The 22403-nt window shown below is 41.2% G+C and overlaps 1 protein-coding gene across 1 annotated transcript in view; it reads left to right on the forward strand.

Moving 5' to 3' along the window:
* cadpsa (Ca2+-dependent activator protein for secretion a) overlaps window positions 1-22403 on the forward strand; it is a 223723-nt gene that overhangs the window by 11632 nt on the left and 189688 nt on the right. The window contains exons 2-3 of the mRNA XM_061727983.1: window positions 12080-12193; window positions 13880-14212. Of these exons, the coding sequence (XP_061583967.1) occupies window positions 12080-12193; window positions 13880-14212 (447 nt within the window). The remainder of the gene's footprint in view (window positions 1-12079; window positions 12194-13879; window positions 14213-22403) is intronic.

Consider the following 22403-nt stretch of genomic DNA (forward strand, 5'->3'; position numbering starts at 1 on the left):
TATCTCCACACATCTCCACGCTTTACTGTTTTTGTTTTTTCGCCAAGTCCATTCGGCCTTAAAGCTGAGCTTCAACCAATTTTGAACATCAGAGCTTCTTTTCAAGTCTTGAGGAGTTCTGTTGGGTACGTGGAATGGAAATTAATAAATTACATTTACACCGTTTTTGGTGACTCCAGTTTGATAAATGCCCTCAGATGAGCTATGAAGGTCTGGAGAGCTCACTTTATCATAAAGGCTTCAGGCTACAAGCTCCAGCTGTTACTACAAGCATGACCTACAAGAATCTCTGCCAAACTATTGTTGTACTGTGGTCTAGGCACATTTCTGGTTTGACATGATGGAGGAAACACTTGCATATACAAAAAGACTGAATATCTGGCTTCACAACAGTAATCCGTTTTGGAACTGTCCATTTTGAGCTCTGACATGTGGAGCAGGACTATGTATTACAGCTATACTTTTTACCACCTGCTACACACATACTATTCAGTAACAGTAATGACAATAGTAGAGAATCCTGTGCTGCCGTGAGATATTTCAGTGAGTATGTTTACATGCACCAACAGAAAGTCGAATTGTTGCCTTAATCCGACCGATATGGAATTTTTAAGAGCCATGTGTACAACTTAGCTGGGCTGTAGTCGAACCGAACTGAAGCTCTTGAGATCGAGTCATTAGTGCCAGATAATGCAGTCCTAATTCAAGTTATTTCGGCATGTATACGTAACCCACGCTTAGCCGAGGTAGTGACTGCCCCGGGACTCCGCCAGGGCAGTAAAACCCAGAATATCAACACAGGAGGAGAAGAAGAAGACGAACAAAGAACTTACCGGAAGAGCTCAAAAGTGCGTGAGGCGCTATATAGCATCGCACTTCACTCAATAATCGATTGTCTTCTCGCACATTCAATTCTGAGGCCTAACTCTGAGGCCAGCCTCGATTTCTTACAGCTGACTGCATGGTTTGAGACAAAGGAACCTCCATAATGAATCAAAGCCCCAGCAGGCTTTGCATTTACTGCCATTTGGTGATAAGGAATAGCACCCTCATTGGGCATGGACCCCAAAAACGCAGGAAGGGCCGCTGTCGATTTATGGCAGCCCAGGCCCGGCTATAAAGAGCCACAGTTCCTATTTTACCACTAAAAGCAATTAACTATGGGCCGGCCTTCTCCATTATCATACCTGAACAAGCGTCTGGTTGCCTTTAAATGGCAGCCACAGTCTACAGCGCTGCAACAAGTGACTTGCAAACGTTCTGAGACCCAGATGAGCCGAACGGGGGACCCTTGCATGCCCCGACGTGAACGCCTTTGGACCGACCTGGAGCTGAAGGAGGCCCAGCTGCTGTGCCCATGCATTCCCCTCATCCACAGTGAGATGAGGAGAGCAGGAGAGAGAGAGAGACGCTCTTTATCAGGATCACCTGCGGAGCGTAACCACCCAGCTGTTCACCAAGGAACGCTGACCGGCCAGACCAAACCACCTTTTTCTTCAACTACAAAGATCCACGGAAGAGGCTGTTTTGTGTCTGGGCAAAGAAACATAGTTAAAGATGATATCATAGAGAGACGGTGTTGGAAAAAAACCCTCTCCAGATGTGTTCTGAGTAATTTATTAAGTATTACGTATTTCATTGCACATTAATTTTTGAGCTTCTGTCACGTCTAAAATGGTAAATCGGCACAACTCTTAAGATGACTCAGAAAACATTGAAATGCAAAATATGCCCATTTTTAATGTAATTATTTCTCAGAAGTTTATGAATCAAGTACAATTATTTATTTCTGCATCTGTTTGCCTGTGGCCTGTGTCTCATTCTGTTATCATTTGACATGTCCTGATGCAGCACACAGAAAAACTTTAAATGAATGAAATTTTATTCATCTTAAAATCCCATCCTTGTGTAATTAGTGTCACTCAGCTACAGGCACTGGAGTGCTACCACACAGAGTTTGCATATCGCTTATATCTGGCTGTGAGCGTACATTTATGATTACACATCCTTAACTTGGAGGTCTACAGGAAGTCAAAAGACACTGCTAGTGCCAAATAAAGCAGAATTCACTCGTTCTCCAGAAGTATCTCTTCTTGTAATTGTCAATCTTTCTCATTTTGAAATAATTACAGACATTTCGAGGTAAACTGGGTGCAGGGCTACTCTTGACTTGCCAAAGATGACAATGTGATGGCTTGACACTGGCATAATAGAGTCACTTTTAGACTCCTATCAGGCCCGGGCGTTGAAACCTGGAACCTTCCTGCTGTCAGGCAACAGTCCTAACCACTAAGCCACGTGCAGCTGAAAAATAGAACCCACTGCAAAACCAGGCTGCCGAACCAAGGGAAAGGGTTGTCCGGAAATAAAGATGACTCGTTTCATGAACTTCAGAAAATAGTCAAATGGATGCTCCTAAGGTGGAACTGGTCAGGTTTATTATCAACCAAGCTTAATTGGTGCACCACACTTCAGGAGCAAGCAAACCCATGTGTATCATGTCATCAAAAAGTGTGTGAGTGCATATGTGCATGTGTGTGTAATAGAAAGAGTTCATTAGTGACTACATCATTCATGCAAACAGCTTGTAGGCTGCTAATAATGATGAAAGCCTTCTCAGTAGGGCTGTTGTGTTCCTCACACATGAATATAAACGACATGCTTCATTGTCCTTAAACATTGCCACTTATAGAAGCGAATGAGTGCTTTGTAATTAAGCAGCGATGAGTCATTGTGTGTTCTCTATTTAAGATCAAATATGACGCTCATGATCACTGTGAGCATGATGAGCCACTGACACCATTTTCTCACCTAGAAAACATGTTTTTATACAGCAAAAGTGTAACAACATGCTGAACATGCTTTAACAGAACCATAACTGCCGCTGGTTTAATGTTTCTACTCCTGCAGTGGCAATCCCATGAAGAAGAGGACTTGAAGAAATACCTGTGATATCTTTCGGTCCGTGCATTTGTGAATCTTGTCCTGTGCATTTGTGGATTGGCGTGTGCATTTGTCACTTTTGAGAATGTTCTAGCTCCATGGTACAACATTGCCCTTTTCAACCATGTTTTAACAGCTGGTGGCTTGGTGGTTAGCACTGTTGCCTCACAGCGAGAAGGTCCCCAGTTTGACTCCCCGGCCCTGCGGGGGTCTTTCTGTGTGGAGTTTGCATGTTCCCCCTGTGCTTGCATGGGTTCCCTCCGGGTACTCCGGCTTCTTTCCACAGTCCAAAAACATGCATGCTAGGTTGATTGATGATTCTAAATGGTCGTAGGTGTTAATGTGAGCGTGCATGTTATCTGTCTATATATGTGGCCCTGTGATAGACCTGTCCAGGGGCTGGGATAGACTCCAGCAAAAGTTTTGAGAATATGTGGGTTCTCCATAATCTGATCATTTTAAAACAATTTTTTTCACAATTTGCAGTTTCTGAAAGTGTCATTTACGGGGATTATACCATTTGCTTTTCAACTCTAGAATTAACTTCTCCTCATGTGTGTTTAACATCTCTTCTGAGCTGTTAGCCATTTCATTGGCTGATGACATTTCTTAGCACTTCCAACTTTTCTCAACGGAAATTTATTTCAGCTGGGTGCAACATTAAAGTCCAATGAGGTCTTACATCTTACAATTAGTGGTTACTGTGAATAGCTGAATTACAACGCAAAAACTTTTTTATATGCCTCATTTATTTGCCTCTGAGTCAGAAAGTGCGTCAATGCAAAAACTGAACAAAAAAAAAGTAGTTCAATAAAACTTAAAGAAAGAGGTATAACAGCCACCAGGAACCGCACGTTTTTGTAATAAAGTATTTTAGAACCTGAAAATATATCCTGCCTTGAAATAGCAGTAATAAAAGTGCTTGAGAATAGCTGAAATAATGATCACATTCAACATTCCAAACAAGGGCTAAATATACAATATAACTGATTAAAGGGGACCTATTGTGAAAAACACGATTTTTCTTGCTTTAACATATATAAAGTGGTCTCCCCTCAGCCTGCCAACTCAGAGAAGGAGGAAAGCAACCAAATTCTGCAGTGTCTGTACAGCCGCCCGGATGAGCCGTCCAGTGTGATGTGGATCTACGAGCTGTTCAGATTCTGCTCCCGTCGTTACGTAACGACGGAGCTTCCACCATTTTTTCGTAGCGGTGTATCGCGTCATCGCGTCAGGCAGCCAATCAGCACAGAGCCTCATTATCATAACCTCCCCGCCCACTCAGAATCCCGCATAAATAATGAGGTTAGAGAATGGGAAGATAAAGACATGGCTCAGAGGCTGAATTTCTAATTTATTTAGCAAAAACAATCAAAAGCCTGTTTTTAAGACATTCAAGGCCTGTTTAAAATAGGTATTAGATGCCATAATAGGTCCCCTTTAAAATATACAGACAAACAACAACAAAAGCTAAATGTACAACTGAACTACAACTACTCCATACCACTAAAGTACTTGACGCAATTTATAACGCAAAAGGAGAAGCCTCTGAAAGTGTTCATCATCCAGACGGTTTCTCTTTGGGGTGAGCACGAGTCCTACACTGAAAAGTCTTTCAACAGGTGCACTGGACAGTGTTGCAGAGTTATGCCGGAGTGCCACTTTTTTAACCCTTGGAAAGAGGTGAAGGCTTTCCCTTACAGGGGCAGATGTAAGATAATCTATTACCTCTGTTTCCACAGACATGAGTCCATTTGAGTCATTTAGTTGTTCATCAACTTTTTCCTGATTTCTTTCAGGGACTTTGATGCAATAGTTGAGCAGCTGGCCTTTGTCCATAGTGCTGAACATTTTCCGGTAGCACTGAGATACACAGCCCCAGGCCTAGAGTCTGAATTGGATGCCAACTATTTGTCAACTTCATTGTTTGCAATTAGATTCAGTATATGGGCTGCACATCAATGGTGGGGACTATCATCATCATCAGTGGTGTTGGTGGTCACATTGTGCAGGTCTATAAAGGTTACCTCAGTAGCCTCTTCCTCCTGCTCTTCATCAGACTCAGGTTGTGCTTGCCGCTGTTGAAACTCCTTGAACAGCTTCACAAAGTTAATCCCATTATCTGTCAAACATGCAGTACATTTGTTTTTCAGTCCATATGTGGAAAAGATGTCCTCCAGCTCTGTTGCAACTATGTTGTTTGTAGGTCTGCTCCTGAATCTTTTACAAGCTATTGCTGCTTTCTCTCTTTTTAAAGTACCTGCATCAATCCAGTGAATAGTCACACCCCTGAAGCTTTTGTAATTGATGCTCCATATATCAGCTGTTGCAGACACATAATCTTGTGCATTCATTTTTTTCTTGAGCTCCTTTTCCATTGCATCATAGGCATTGTCCAAATCTTTGGCAAATGTTTTTCTGTCTGGTAGTACACGTTGAAAAATAAAGAGGACACCTGAATATTAATTACCCTAGGTAAGACACTACAAACATTGTTTACACATGTACTTATCAACAATGAACTGTGAGCAATTTTGCTGTCAATATAAATCTTTCATACTAATAAAAAGAAAAAATATGCGATAATATTCTGATGATGAATGCTCAGGTTTTATTGAAAATAAATCCTGCTCCGGACTGAGTTAGTCTCAGAGTCTGCTACTTAGACAACTGACACTGACACAGATCTTAAATTACTTATCTGTGTGAAACCTGGAGTTTTCCTTATTTCACGGTTAACAGACCCAGTTTACACTAAAAAATAAAATTTAAATTAATTAAACAAATCATACTCTCCTGTCGCTTATTCAATTCAATTCAATTCAATTTTATTTATATAGCGTCTAATACAACAAAAGTTGTCTCTAGACGCTTTCCAGAGACCCAGAACATGACCCCCGAGCAATTATTACATAAACAATGGCAGGTAAAAACTCCCATAGTGGGAGAAAAGCCTTAAGCCAAACAGTGGCAAGAAAAACTCCCCTTTAGGAGGGAAGAAACCTTGAGCAGGACCTGGACCATAAGGGGGGACCCTCCTGCCGAAGGCCAGACTGGGGGTCGGGGACGTCAACAGCACAGCAGGCAGGTGGAAGCAGCAATGGGATGACCAGGGGTGGGGACCGCAGGCCAGCACGCAGCTCCCGAAGCTCCGGCCCAATCAGCAAGTCCCAGGTTGGGGTGCAGGGTCGGGGAAAGGTTGAGGAGGGGCAGGGCCAGGGAGAGGAGTCTTGACGGACAAATCTCTCCCCCGCTGTTGAACTGCGCTTGACCCAACAATGGACTCATACCAATGCTGAAATTCAGCACGACGCCCCTCCCTCTTGTGTGATATTGCTTAAATATCATTAGAAATGTGTTTTTACCTCGTCACTTGATCGAACAGGGATTTTGCTGACAAACTTTTGAAACGCCGGTGACTCAACTGTAGAAAGAGGCAGGGCATCCTCCTTGACATACTCAGCCACCACTTCTCCTCCTCACTTCTCCCACGTCAAGAATCTTCACCTTTGGTCTGAAGAAATCCAGCTTGCGCTGTTTGGCTTTGCTCGCGGTGGTTTAGCCTCTAGCTTAACATTGCTGTGCACTCTCTCTAGGTGTTTCTTGACGTTACTGTACTATTTTTAGAAGTAGATAGTTCGCTCGGTCTTCAACCAGCAAACAAAGTACACCGCACTGTGAGATTTTTCTCTTTCTCAGAGACGTATTCAAAATGGTTAGAGTGTATCCATTTTGAAAATGTCGACTCATCAGCTGCTGCCATCTTGCCCTCTCCAAACCAAACGTGTTTATTAACTTGTAACGTGTAAGTGTTTATTTGAGACTTCTGCCTGTGTGACTGATCAGATTGTAACGCGTTACCGGACTCAGTAACTGTAATAACACTACCAAAATATAATGAATCACGCGTTATATTACTCCATTACTGCCTAAACGTAATAAATTACTGTAATGCGTTACCCTTGTAATGAATTACCCCCAACACTGGCCGCCACTGAGGTCACAATAAAGTGCACTTGCACCCGAAGGGACCCACTAGACTTGGTTCATATCTGGTGTTTAATTTTTAAAACACAACACATTTTTCAGTTTATTCGTACGTGTCCCTTCCTGTCAGCACCAACTGCCTCGTGTAAACTATACTATCAAGCTGAGGTTGAGCCCTGAAGTATTTTCCATGTATGTCTTAACTACCGGGTCCACAAGGTGCAGAAGCTCCATGATACATGCTGTCGTTTACAACAAAAGCTGCACAACAGTTAGCCATCCTTTTTTTTTTGTCTTCCAATTCAATTAGTTTCTTTCAGTTTTTAAATCCAACTTGAGAAAAAAAGGAAAATAAAAATAAACAAGGCTATTATTATTGTCTGCTCCCTGTTGAGCCACGCTTTTATCATTTGTCTTAAAAAATATGAGATACTGATAACAATATGTGCATGTACTTTTAAAAACTCCCCAGTGTGCTTCGATACTCCTGGAGTTGGTGTCCATGCTCAGTTTTAACATAAACTTTTCCTTTAGCCCTCATCTTTCTTTCCAGGATTTTCACACATGGGAGGTGAGGCCATTGGTTGGAAGATAAAATGTTTTTTCCCCTTTAAAAAAAAAAGTATAAATGATTAATACCAAATTTCGCAAAACCTGAAAGACACATATATGTATTTTGATTTTGCTACACAGGTTTTTCTTTGGTGCATGGGTGTGTTTCCTTCACCAGCCATCTTGACTCCTCCACATGTCTCCGTCCAGAGCATAAACTGGTGGACACCTGCTGCTGAAATATTGATGCCACAATAAATAGTTTTGCCGAATTCTTCATGTTTTCTTAAGAATGTTATAAGATGTCATTGGATCATTGAAAGTCAAGAAAGAGCTAAACACACAAGGACATGGACTTTCAAAGTAAAACAGGAAACAGGTCACAAAAATGAACAAAACTAAAAAAAAAAAGTAAAACACAAGAAATGAAGCCCAAAATGCCAGAACACAACACGTTTCCATTATTGAGGGCTGCGACTGCTAAAGTAATGTGGCTGCCAGGCACAACTAACAAATGTTTAAAGTGGTGTAATCCAGTGCAGGCAAAAGGAGGTAGGATTAGGACCCTCTCCTGAAGCAAACTCAGCATCGTCTACTCACCTGATTAGCCCCCTCACGTGTTACCACACATCTAGGATGTCAGTTATAGACTGATCAGTTTCACTGATTGGTGACTTTTCTAAAAACTGCCCGAAGTAATTACTGATAGTCTGAGGGCAGTGTGTTGCATTATTATTCCGCTACAGGTACAGAAATATATTTAAAAACACAATTTACATGTAGGTAATATGTCATATACAAAATGTGACATAAATGTGCAACTACACATTTACGATTTTACATGTATTCATTGTTGTATCTCTGATTTAAAATCCCAGAATACACAGCAAGCACGAGCAAATGACTGACACGATGCTCAGGACACTTTCCCATGAATGCAGTGACTTTCTGGACCGTCACTCTTTTCAGAGCCACTTTAGTTCAATCATTTTTTCTTTTTCAATTCTGTTTATTTTATTTTCCCTCAGTTTTTTTATTGTCTTTTTGACAGCTTTTTTGAATTTAAGTGTTTTTGAATTCTCTCTATTTTCTGAATTACGGGGAAAATCCCATCTGTTGTTTTAGACAGCAGATGGAAATAAATGTATCCGATTTTTGTCGGATTTATGTTTGCATATGGATGAGGATACCTTTTTTAGCGTTATTGGTTCGTGTTCAGAGATCTCCTTTTTCTGAGGCATGGTTCATATCAGTTTACAGTATGTTGCGTAATCGATGTTAAAGGAGACCTATTGTGGCATTTAATGTATATTTTAAACAGGCCTTGAATGTCTTAAAAACAATCAAAAGCTTGTTTATTCTACATAAATCAGAAATTCAGCCTCTGGGCCATGTCTTTATTTTTACCGCTTCTAGCCTCCTTCTCTATGAGGGATTCTGAGGGGCGGGGAGGCTATGATAATGAGGCTCTGCGCTGATTGGCTGCCTGAATGACGTGTAGCAGGGAATGGAACAAAGCCTCTCCGGGCAGTAGAGCAGCGGCTCCGTACACTATTAAAGCGTGTCCCATGCGATGCGATGCGATCGAACTTCAGTGACAAAATCAATTCCATTGCTTTATTTTTTGTATTGGACTGTCCTAACTGGCCGCGGGTTTAACGGTTTCAGTGTGGACAGAGAGCGTCCGATGTCACGCAGCTCGACGTGATAGTCGGACGCTGGGATCTTAAACCTGAATTACGGTTCTGCGTTAAAGGAGCTTGAGGCTCCTTTTAAGAAATGAGACTCTCTAGCGCCACCCTTCACCACGATGGCCGTTGGGGGTACTGCAGCCAACAGTGAAGCCGGCACGGGAGAACGGGGAGAACGTGCATGCAGCGTCATGTGACGTCACATCCACAGCCCAGCGCGGGAAATTTGGGCCCCGAATTGCAGCACATTTTGCAGCACACAGCCTGTTCAAGGCAACGGAGAGATACACTAGAGGGATCATTCTTTTTGGTTTGGAACGCTTCATCTGACATTATTACTAGAAAACTTAAAACATATACAAATTTTTTTCATAAATTCTGCCTCAATCCGGCCTCAAGCTCCTTTAAATCGACGCGTACCCTACGCCGTAGGCTCTGCGTTGGTGTAACGCGAAACCATAAATCAGCCTTTAGTTACCTTGTCTTCACACAGGAAGATTTAATTGAATTCTAAACAGTTACACCACGGTTATTTACTCCAATTCCTCATCATTTCATTTCTTATGTTACAAGACAAATAAATCATGTTAACGGTAAATAAATCACAACACTGAAGGTTCACAAATGGCAACTTTATTGTTAAAAAAATTAAAATAACATTTATGCACTATTGCTGGCTCAAGGAAGGGCAGTGCGTCTTCTGAATGTGTTGTTGAACAGCTTCAGGTGCTTGGAAGATCTGAAACCATAAACAGAAAAAAAATGTATTACGGTACTAAAAGAGCTCCGTAACACGGAGTAACACCGGAGCTAAGCTAAATACTTAGCCCATGCAAAGATCATACTTGTAGACAAATATAAATAACATAAAAAATGAATGTCACTTACCGCTGACTCGTGTGCAGTTGCCGGGTCCGTACTGCTGGTACTGATCCTTTTATGAGGGTAAATCGGCCTGATCCGGGAAGGTGACGAGTCCGCGTACAGACGGGAGGTGGATCAGCTGGTCCACTGGTGCGGTCGGAACCACCTGGAGCTGAACCCGCTCAAGACTGGAGTTGACAGTGGACTTCAGGAAAAACCCACTGCCACTCCCCCCCCTCACCATCCTCAACAGCACCGTCTCCTCCACAGACTCCTTCAAGTTCCTGGGGTCCACCATCTCCCGGGACCTGAAGTGGTCCACCCACATCAACTCCATCAGGAAGAAGGCGCAGCAGAGGTTGTACTTCCTGCGGCAGCTCAGGAAGTTCAACCTGCCACAGCAGCTGCTGATCACGTTCTACTCTGCCATCATACAGTCTGTTCTCTGCTCCTCCATCACTGTCTGGTTTGGATCAGCCACCAAACTAGACAGGCACAGACTGCAACGGACCATCAGGTCTGCAGAGAGGATAGTTGGGACTAACCTCCCATCTATCGACGACCTGTACCGGTCCAGAACCAGGAAACGGGCAGGTCGAATCTCTGCAGACCCCTCACACCCGGGACACAGTCTGTTCCAACTCCTCCCCTCTGGACGGCGCTACAGAGCACTGTACGCCAAAACCTCCAGACACAAAGACAGTTTCTTCCCGCAAGCGGTTGCTCTGATGAACTCCCACAAACAATAAGTCTCAGAGTAACCAAACACGTGCAATAAAAAAAAAAAAAAAATCATCCAGCACCCTCTTTAATAACCATGTCTGCCTCACTCTGCTGCACCTCTCACTTTTGTACTTCCTTTTGTATAATTTTTTGTATTTTTTGTATAATTTGTCTGTTAAAATTGTATATAGGTTATACTATACTTATTCTTATTTTTATTCAGAACTATCCTTCTTTTTATCACTACCTCAAACTGCTGCACCATAAAATGTTAAAATGTTTATACTGTAGATAGTAATACCACATTGTTTATTGTTTATTTGTTTATTGTTTATTTTTTTTACTACCAAAGAGCGAAATAACCGAATCAAATTCCTTGTTGGACAATGTTCGAACCTGGCCAATAAAGCTGATTCTGATTCTGATTCTGATTCTAAATGTCGATGCAAAACCTCATTTCTACTGTCCCTCGCTGTGGAAACAGCCATCGCTTCTGAACAATGGCGGAGCTCTGGCCGGCGGAGTTAGTTGTGGGCGTGGTTTCAGCAGCGGAGGAGACTGAGGCTTGGTTTGCATTTTGCTTACGTAACGAAAATGCACAAATCTGAACGGCTCGTAAAAGTCACATGACACTGGAAGGATCATTCGGGCGGCGTGAACAGAACCTGCAGAATTTAGTTGCATTCCTCCTCTGAATTGGCAGGCTGAGGGGAGACCACTTTATATGTTAAAGCAAGAAAAAATTTGTTTTTCATAATAGGTCCCCTTTAAGTAATTAGTGTATGGACTCGCTGACATGATGTTTAAGAGAGACACAAGAAATTATAATAGTTTGTGTATTATCAGATAAGGACTGTGTTTGTCTATTATTGTGAGGTATATGATGATTAGATCACATTTTATGGCACATTGATGCACAAAATAGTTAAATTCCAGCGGTTCACATACTACACTCTCTTTATGGAAGAAAAACCATGTAAAAATGATGAAGCAGGGTGTGAGGAGCCTAAGTAAACTATAACTGCTTCCACAAGTTTTTAAAGAAAATGTCTAATGCTGCTACTCAACTGTTTGATGATCAACAGACTTTAGTCTGAAGCAGTCAGGTGTCTTTCAAATGGTCCCTCATGAAAAGCTGAATTATTTTTCTGCGCTGTTGGGCGGTCTACAGTACCTGACTGAAAATGAGAATTGAAGATCTATAATTAACAGCAAATAACCATATTAAAGGATTTTTTTTAATTAGTTTCATTTTATTTATTATTATTTATTATTTTTGTCTTGATTTAATGTTTCACATGTTTTAATGTCTCCCTCAGATTAATAGGCTGCAGCTGCAGACCATCAAAGATCGCTTTGAGGCATTCCTCAGTGGAGAAACTCAGATTGTGGCTGATGAGGCTTTTATCAACGCTGTCCAGAGCTACTATGAGGTGAGTTTGTTGTATTTCACACATTTTGTTTTTGTCATTTTACTTGTCTGTTCTTTCTTGTAATACACCTTTACTTTTGTGGGCGTGTCTTCCACATATGGGATAAGTTTACTGGTGTGTTAATGAGGCGTTAAGGAGGTATTATTGTAGCAGTGTCTAACCACAGACTACACAAATGGTTAACTCTGCTTAACTGGAATGGATTATTATAATAAATGAAGACCATCATCAGTGTAGAGTTTGACCTTTTGTTCACGCCTCAGGAATATTTCGTTTATACCTTATGCACATCGGTCACGCTTCACTTAAATGCATCATCCAATGACTTATTGGAAAACCACAGTCATTATAGATAGAACTGGACACAATCTATTGTTTTGTTTTTGTGTGTGTGTGTTTGAAAAACCCAGTTTTTTAATCGCTGGTGATTGGCAACTTGGCAGTAGCTGACTCTGCCTAATTGTGGTTAATCCAAAAATGGGTGAATGGATGAAAAAAACTAAACTGGCAGTTGGTTGGATGCCCGTCTCACCTCTCTTTGAGGCTGTGGCTCAATAGGTGGAGAAATCATCTGCCAACCTGAAAGTCAGTGAAATTCTTGGTTATATTATTTCACCTGATGACATTTATAAACATTTTGGATAGTGCTGTCAAGCGATTAAAAAAATTGAGCGATTCAATAATTAAGATCTGTAATTGATTAATCTAATTCATCTTTTTTAATCTCACCTAAAAATTGCTGAAAAAAGCCCTCAACTTGAGGTGTTTTCCTTTAAATTCACTACATTATTGTGGCAGATCAAAACATTGATATATAACAACGAAAAAAAGTGGCTTCATAAAGTCATTTATATATTTTTTCAACAGACTTGAACAGATGCAGTCCTAGCCATTTACATCCACTTGGCAAGAACATTTGGGATCTTCTCGGTCGCAGACGTGCACGTGTGCGGGCTGCTCTCCCCGAGTTTAGTTTGGGGAAGAGCGTTGCTGTGGCAACATCGTTGCTGCTAACGTTAGCTGAAGCTGTGCTCGCCCAGTTTGCATTTATGTGGCTAAACTTGAGCTGCTTCGGTGTTAATCAAAGTCGTGACATTTCCTCAGCTCTAACTAAAGTCTTTAAAAATGTAAGTCTAGGACCGCTCGGTGGCGCAGTGGGTTAATATACTGAGACTACAGTCCTCCTGCAGCGATCGCAGGTTCGAATCCCAGCCTGCGCACCTTTGCTGCATGTCATCCCCATTCTCTCTCTTTACCCCCCTCTTTTCTGCAACTTGAATAAAGGGCCACTAGAGCCACAAAAAAATCTTAAAATAAAATTTAAGTCTAGGTATCCAGCTTTCATCGAGATTTGCAAACACGCCGAAACTCAGAGCTTATAGCCTTTAAACAGCAGCGAAAAGGCGTTGAAATGAATGAACTAATTTTAGATAAAAATCTGTTTGAAACTAAAAAAGTAAAAAACAGACAAAAAAAAAATCACACTTTATATGCTTTCAGATTAATATCAAGAGAATAAAGATCAGTGCAGTTGAACCGTTGAGGCTAAAACTTGGCTAGAATTGGGTCATGCATTAGGACAGAGCAGACAGACCTTCAGAGGTTTGTAGATGGTGGAGCTTCATTATAACAAACCTACGATGCTATAACACTGCTAAGACCTGCTGGATCTCATTTTTATGTCAGGTCTTCCTGAAAAGTGACCGAGTGTCCCGGATGGTGCAGAGCGGCGGCTGCTCGGCCAGCGACTCCCGTGAGGTGTTTAAGAAGCACATAGAGAAGCGGGTGCGCAGCCTGCCTGAGATCGACGGTCTCAGCAAAGAGACAGTGCTGAGTTCCTGGATGGCAAAGTTTGACACCATCTATCGGGGGGAAGAGGACCCCCGGAAGCACCAGCAGAGGATGACAGCGAGTGCCGCGTCCGAGCTAATCCTCAGTAAGGACCAGCTGTATGAGATGTTCCAGTCGATTCTGGGGGTCAAGAAGTTTGAGCACCAGCTGCTCTACAACGCCTGCCAGGTCAGTACGTCTGAAGAAGTGTAAATAATGTTTATCTTGTTCATTCCTTGTCAGATGTTTCTGGAGAAAAGTAGATGTTTGGATATGTGTGGCTTGGCTTCACTCAGCTCTGAAAGCATCACTTAGTTGATCACAGTACTGGAGTTGAGCGGGGGGAGGCAAACGCCGTGGAATGGCTTGTGTTCCGATCATAATTAGGGCTGCAACGACGTTGTCGACAAAAAGCGATAATCAAAATTGTCGGCAATTGTCACCAGACGGTTTTTTCCCAATGGAGTGAGGCATCTCACTTCACTTCACCTCATACAATCTCTGCCCAGAGCCGCGTGTCAGCGCAGCTTTTTTTTTCTTTTTTTTCTTTTTTGCGTCTCCCCGCACCAGACGACTGCGCTCATTGATCAATACTGCAGATGCTGATCAATGATGAGCAGGGGTCCGTTTCACAAAGCAGGTTTAGTGAAAACTCTGAGTCTGTTAACCCTGAAATGAGGGAAACTGAGTTTTCCGTTTCACAAAGGGAGGTAACTCAAACCAGAGAAAGAGAGGTAACTCTAGACTGTTTCACAAAGAGAGGTAACTTAAGCTCTCGGTCAGTTACTGCAGTAACAGACGCTCTGAACCTAACCTGGACCAGGTTTATATGAATGAACCTCGAGTTTCTCTGCGTCTCCGCCTCTTTCAGAGCCGCACGCACATTTCATTTCCTCATTCATTCAGTCAGCAGGCGAGTTTTGGCGAAGTTCTGTCTGTCATTAAAAACAGAGTCAGTATTTTAGAAGTCCATTGTCACGAACATGGCATGTCCTTTTGATGAAGACACAATTGATGAAGGTGCAGAATTAATGCGCAGAGAATTAAATATTCGTCGGGATATGGTTATCAGACCACGTAATACATGTACATTACAGTACATAGTCTCATTACAGGCAAAGCAATATGTGTTAATCCTTTATTTGTTATAATTTTGATGATTGAATTGTTTAATGATTTCATAATATATTCAAATTTTTTGAGATTTTTTATTTGGGGTTTCATAAACTGTGAGCCATAATCACCAAAATTATAACAAAGGCTTGAAATATCTCACTTTGCATGTAGTGGGAAATAATATTTGTTTCACCTTAAGTTGAATTTACTACGAATGAAGTTTTGCAATATATTCAAATTTTCCGACCTCCACCTGTATATTATTACATGAATAAATAAGAGCATAATACAGGGGTCTCCAACTCCGGTCCTGGAAAGACCTATCCAGCATGTTTTAGGTGTCTCCCTGCATGAATGACAGCAGCAAAGTTGAATAAAATATCTATTTTTCATTGAAGTACCCATCTTTCTCGTGTTTATTATCATTTGCCACATAATTAAAGCAACCTCATACTAAATTTAAGAAAACAATTTTTGCATTTTTTTGTCATATAATTTCATCCAAAACTTGTCGAAATGTGTTTCTTTGAGTGGCAGCCCTGTCATGGCTTGGCGGACAATAAGTTCTGGTACCTGACCGGACTGAACAGCACAATGCACAGGTGCTGTATGCAGGTTAGGTTCAGTCAGCTGCAGAGATGAGCGGACCTCAGCAAACCTCCATGAGCCGTTTCTTTACTGGTTGTTCGAGTAAAAGAAATAGTGATGAACAAGTGGAAAATCCTACCAAAAAGAAAAGCAAAAGCTTTAATCGCAAGTACGACATTATGTATATAAAATACGGATTTGTTGCAACGGGCGATTTGGAGGCGCCAAACACACTTTGTATTTTATGTGGAGAAACGCTCGGCAACGAAGCAATGAAGCCATCCAAGCTTCAAAGACACTTAAATACAAAACATCCTTCTCTCAAAGACAAACCAGTGGAAGGAAAAAACGTGACTTAGATTTGCAGAAGCAAGTTTTAAAGGCCACAACATCAGCTAACGTCGCTGATGATAGCCTGCATTTTAAAATGCATTGTTTTTTTCTAAAATGTTTATTAAAATTGACATAAATTGTCAACCGGTCCCTGAGCTTTTTGTTTATACTTCTGCTGGTCCTTGGCACAAAAAAGGTTGGGAACCCCTGATTTAGAGTCATCACCAGAAAAATAACACCAGAAAAATTTGACAATTTTCGGTAGATTTTCACTTGAAATAAGTAGGAAAATCTGCCAGTGGGACAAGATTTATCTTCTCGTTACAAGCAAAAAAATCTTGTTCCACTGGCAGATTTTTCTACTTATTTCAAGTGAAAATCTACTTGAAACAGGTGAAAATTGTTGTTTTTTCCAGTGATGAGTCTTGTTTTAAGTGTAATGAGATTTTTTTACTAAAATGAGACAATTTAACTAGAAATAAGACAAATATTCTTGTTAAGATTTTGAGTTTTTGCAGTGATCATAGTCATATTGATAAGTTCAGAAAAGTGTTTTTATTGTTGTGTTTTGATGTATTTGATGTAAGCCCAGTGGATATTTAAAGCTTACAGAAGGCTGCATTTAACTGCTGCTATGTCATTCCTGCAGTATTTCTGCAGGTGTTTTGGTCACTGCTATTATTTGTAATATATTATATTATTTGTAATCAGCACAAAATACTCGAGTACTGGTTGATCAGGAAAATAGATGTTCTTCATCTGCCCCTCAATTGAACTCCAACTTAACTTCTTAATATTGACCACACAGGTTGTCCTCTTTGCAATTGTTTTACTGCCTCAAAATGTCTGACTTAAACCTATACTATAAAACTGTATACAGTATTCGGAAATTTTACACATCACTACTACTGTTTAAGTTAAATGCATAGAGGAAACAGATGGCAGTAGCTCAGAGGTCTAGAATCGGCATATTTAATCTGAGATGAAAAACAAGAGATTTTGACTTCATACTTTTGTTGCTTAGCAGTTCAAGTCCAGTCAGGTATTATTGTTAATATCAGTGTGTGTGTGTGTGTGTGTCTGTGGAAACATGCATGTTTCCACACTGTGTAATGATTGTGCTGAATACACCATGAGCTATAAATATGTATTTCCTGTTCTTTGATTCCGAAACAGCACCCTACATGGAGCTAAATGATGGTGAATATGAACAAAGAACAGTGTAGGATGAGCAGCATGTCTCCTCATGGTAAAATAATGACTTAGACTTGAACAGTAAAAACATTCCTGTAGCAGGTTTAAGCAGACATGCAGGAGAAGAGAACTCCAGTGGCTTTTATTCTTCATTTTTTTGAGGACACTAGAGATGCAACCGATTGGTATCGGCCGATGGTATCGGTTTAGATCTGTTCTCTAATTTTATTTTATTTTATTTAACCTTTAACCACCACCTATTTAACCACCAGGAAACGAAACTCATTGAGATTAAAAATCTCTTTTACAAGAGGGTCCTGGCCAAGACAGGCAGCAACACAGTAACATGATTCCGACATATGACACGACACATAACAAAACAAAACACTGTTGACATTACTCATAGCATCTGCAGGCAGAATTGGACATCTCAAGATCTGTCAGGAGCGATTTAAAAGCATTAAGTGAGACCAGCTCTCTGAGAGTCAAGGTGTTTGATTCTCAGTTTAATAGTTTAAAGCAGGCCGATCCGATGACGTTTACAACAACAACCCGCCGCCCGCGCGTGCGTTCCCACACCTCAAAAGTGGCCAGTGTCGCAGGTATGGGAGTTTTACAATGTCCGAATAGGAAAACAAATTTGCTGTTTACAAAGTGTGTAGTAAATATTTCACTGATGAATGTCCTCCGAAGTTATACGAGACTTTATCACTAAGCCTCATGCAGGACGACAGTCGTGTCAGTCGCTTCACGAGTGACATTTGGAGCTCTAGTGTGAAGAGTTGTGCTCCACTCACAGTTTCCTCACATGCGGCGGATGCTATCGCTCAAGCTTTCACAAAGCTTAATAATTCATAATTCATTTTTTATTTTAAGATTTAATTCCTTTTTCCACAGGAAAACTAAGGTTTATAGTTAACAACTTGTATCAACTCTAAGAGAGTGACATATCTACTGTTGTCTGTGTCGGTGCACTGCACATTTACACATTTATTACCACAAGAAAGCTTAAACTAGTAAGCTATACTTACACTTTGTAAGTGAGTCTAAATTGTCTCTAAAGGTCTCTAGAGTGGGAAATATTGCATATTGCCCCAGCCTGCAATAAAACAGTCAATTCATGATACTTTCTCATCTCCTAATTTTTACCTAACAATACAATGTCAGTGTTGTGTAGAATTTATGGATTTCACACTGTGATCGGTGATCGGCAATATCGGGATCGGCAGATACTGCTTTTGGTGATCGGAGATCGGTGATCGGCCCTAAAAATCCTGATCGGTGCATCTCTAGACTAGAGGACACTGCAAACACTGACTGAGTTATTCTTTTTCTCACTGATTTTATAAAACAAACGGATCACTGGGGTTTAAGATGTCACATGAGTCTTACATCACGAAGGGGTTTAAGGGGGGTAAGGGGTTAATCTCTAGACTTCATATAAACTAGTCCAGTGCTAATGACCTTTACAGATTAACTACTGTCTTAATCTAACTGCAGAATGATGGACTACAATGTATAAGGAAATGCATTTGATCACGTGACTCATCAGTTTCTGAAGACTGGTTTTGGAGCCCGTTGTCCTTCGTACAGGGTGCAGCCATGTTGCTCTGCAAGCCGAAGGGAACACGGCCACTGCATGTCAATCAAAGATAGCTTTGCTCCCAATGGTGTAAGAGCGTCCGGTTGCTCCGCTGACCACGATAGCATGTTTACGGATGAGGAGGTGATAAAGGCTAGCCATCAGTCATACTAAGTGGTCATGGATGTGAAATCAAATGATTGAGAGCAAAAGGTTTTTTGAACCAGGCTGTAAATATGTTAATTTCTGCTCTAAAGTTGGACATTTTAACATGAGTCAATGGAGATCGACTCTATCGGTCAGTCGGGGAACTGCAAAAAAACTTAGTTCCGCGTGAGCGTCAGTGCAGAAGCAGCGTGGTTGGCGCTAGCTCCTGACTCCTACTCAATCTTTTAATTCCGATAGAAGTGGTAAGCAGTGATAAATCTGTGCAAACGTCAATGGACTGAAGCAACATTTTGAAGAAGAGCGGTCCTCCACAACCACCTCACAGACTGCTAAAGGGGGATCTAACAGCTGAATCGGGGGGTGTACTTGATCTTTCACAGGCTTTGTTTATCTGGGGTTGTATTAACCCCCTAACACATGGCCAGTCTCATACTGTGATCTATAAAACCACATAAATGAAAATGTTCCATCTACATAAAACAGTGTAAATTATGTCCAAGGAACAGCAGTGTCATAGATGCTAAATGTTTGAAGTTTGTTCCTTACGAGGAAAATAATAAACTGTGAGCTATTGATCAGTTTTGTTCGTCTCCATTACTGACATGCTGTTAAGGATTCTGTCCTTGGACCCAAGCGCACGACACCAGACAGGTTCAAGGTTAGCCCAAAAAAAGGCGTAGTTTATTTTCAAGAACAAAAAGCGCTGCCTCCTTAAATGGCAGGGGAAAAAACTCACTGTAAGAATCCAGGAACAATGTAAAAAACTCCACAAAGTAATCCAAGGGAAAAAGTCTTCAACAAAAACCCAAAAAGTAATCCAATCTTTTCCAGGAACCCACGACCAGACACAGGAGTGACAACACGAACTCACAAGGGTCTGCCAGCAGTTCTGATTCTTATAAGTGCTTCCTTTAATTGACCTGATGCGCTACAGCTGCGTCCAGGTGCGCTCCTCTGTTGGCTCAGCTGCGCCACCGGGCTCGTCGCTGGGCGCGCAGATCTCTGGCTGTGTGCTGCGCAGATTCTGCTTCTGCAGCGCGATCGGGCCAAGGGGAAACCCCAGCAGGCCGAGCCATAACACATGCCCTTCAGCAAAGCATCAAGACCCTAAAAGTGTTCCCCAGATACTGCAGCTGCACACTGCACTGGCTGTGTGTGTGTGTGTGTGTGTGTGTGTGTGTGTGTGTGTGTGTGTGTGTGTGTGTGTGCGTGTGCTGAAATGACTTCTTACTTGTAGTTTTCACAACTTAGATCTGGGTTAAGTGTAGCCTAAAGGTTTAATTTCATTTTGAGTAAAAATAATATTGAAAAATAAAAGGGGTCTATATCATCTAAAAAAAGATATTGTTCTAGCTAGAATGCAGTTTAGTCACGGTCCCTCAGCTGGTTAGCAGAACATAATTTCTGTTTTCCTTTCATTAAGATGTAGAAAGTTAGAAAGTGCCCAGCCACTTCTTCAAACCACTGAAACATAATAATGCCTGTAGTCACTCAGTTATTATACTTAATTGGCAGATACATTTATATATCATCTGCAAAAAAATTAAGACAATTTTATATTTACTAAAATAAGAAAAACACATCGAACCCAGCAGGAACATACACAAAGAAAACAGTAATGGGCCCAAAATGGAACCTTGAGGTACCCCACAAGACAGGGTGAAAACACTACCATGCTGAACCAAGCAAGGGCTGGCCCTTAATGCCCACACACTGTTCAAGATGGGATAAAATAATTGAGTGGTTAATAACCGCATCAAAAGCAACAATTAAAAACACTAAAACAGCAGGGCTGCCTGAATAAACAGTTTAAAAGAAGATTGTGAAAAATAATCCTACAAGGGCAGTACTGTGTGTGGCTTAAAATCAAAGGATATGTTTGAATTTTTAAAAAAGTAAATAGATTCTGCCATACTGCTGACGTATTTGTGAACATCCATTCATTTTCTGAAGCTTACCTGAGACCAGGCTGTGGAGGATCTCTCTCCATCACTGTCTCCATCACCATCTCTTTTTGAGGGGAGATGTCAAAGGGTATCCGAGAGTCTTTATCCCTCCACCACTAATTGGGTCTAAGTTAAGGCCTCATCCTGACAGAACATGACCAGAACACCTCACCTGGGAGGCACTGCCTGACCATGTGCCCGAAACACCTCAGCCACAACGATCGGTTGTATTTGCAACTCTCAGAAAGTTGGAATTGACTGACTAGTCATCACTTTTGCTTTTTGGCTCAGCTTTCTCCTCACCATGACAGACCAGTACAGTATCTGTATCACAGCAGGCACTGCGCCAATAAGCCTGCCAATCTTGGGTTATTATAACCCCCTGCTCATGAAGAAGAATCAGAAACTCTTTTACATTAGATACTCATCTACTTCCAATGTGGAGAAACTACTCCACCTTTTGTTTTTTTAAGCTGAGGACTACAACAACAGACAGAAGTATTACGTAATTCTTGTGGGCTATTTAGCTCACCATGGTATGATGGTACAAGCCATCTTTAAAGTCCTATCTTTGGTTTGCTAATGTTATTCAGATTCCCACCTGCGATGTTGCCACACACCTTCACAATGCACATTATTTTGTATTACTCAGTGAGAAGGATGGCCTGAGGAGACATCTCTGCATCTGACTGGTGTGAAACACTCTTTCAAGGAAGAGAGATTAAATATTTCCAAGTCAAGATGTATTACTGTAAGCCCACTAAAAAGTAACAAAATAAGCCATTAGATGACACATTTACTGTAGGACAGTTACTTGTGTTGTGCAACAACAGTTAGTGTTGTAAATACAATTCAGCAAAAGAAATGCAACAACAAAGAACTACAACAACTACAACGGCCACCTGATTTTTAGATGTCACGTTACAATGGAAAAATACATAACTTATTTATTTATTTTTAATAAAATGGCTTAAAAAACACTAACATGTTCTCTTTCTAGTAATAAGTAAGGAAACTGCCAGTGGAACAAGTGCTGTAAGATGCATTTGTCTGAGAATAAGCCCTTTGCTGTGTGCTATATGATTATGTCGTCTCATCCTTCCAAACGGACAAAGGTGGCTCTTCGTTAGGCACATCCTGAACTTCTTTGATGTGGGAGTCTAGGAAATGAAAAGCAAAGTTAAGATTTAAAACAACATGAAATCTAGCTAAACCACTACAAGACAAGTGAGAAAATAAGCAAAAAATTTACCTAAGTTTTGGACGGTCCCGGTCTCCCTCTCCTGTCCATTTGTGGATGGCTCCATGCTTCCGGAAGTTGCTGAAAGAGTGTCAATATTGTGGATGGATGGATGGATGGATGGATGGATGGATGGATGGATGGATGGATGGATGGATGGATGGATGGATGGATGGATGGATGGATGGATGGATGGATGGATGGATGGATAGA

This window comes from Cololabis saira, chromosome 8 (genome assembly GCF_033807715.1).
Source record: "Cololabis saira isolate AMF1-May2022 chromosome 8, fColSai1.1, whole genome shotgun sequence".
NCBI lineage: Eukaryota > Metazoa > Chordata > Actinopteri > Beloniformes > Belonidae > Cololabis > Cololabis saira.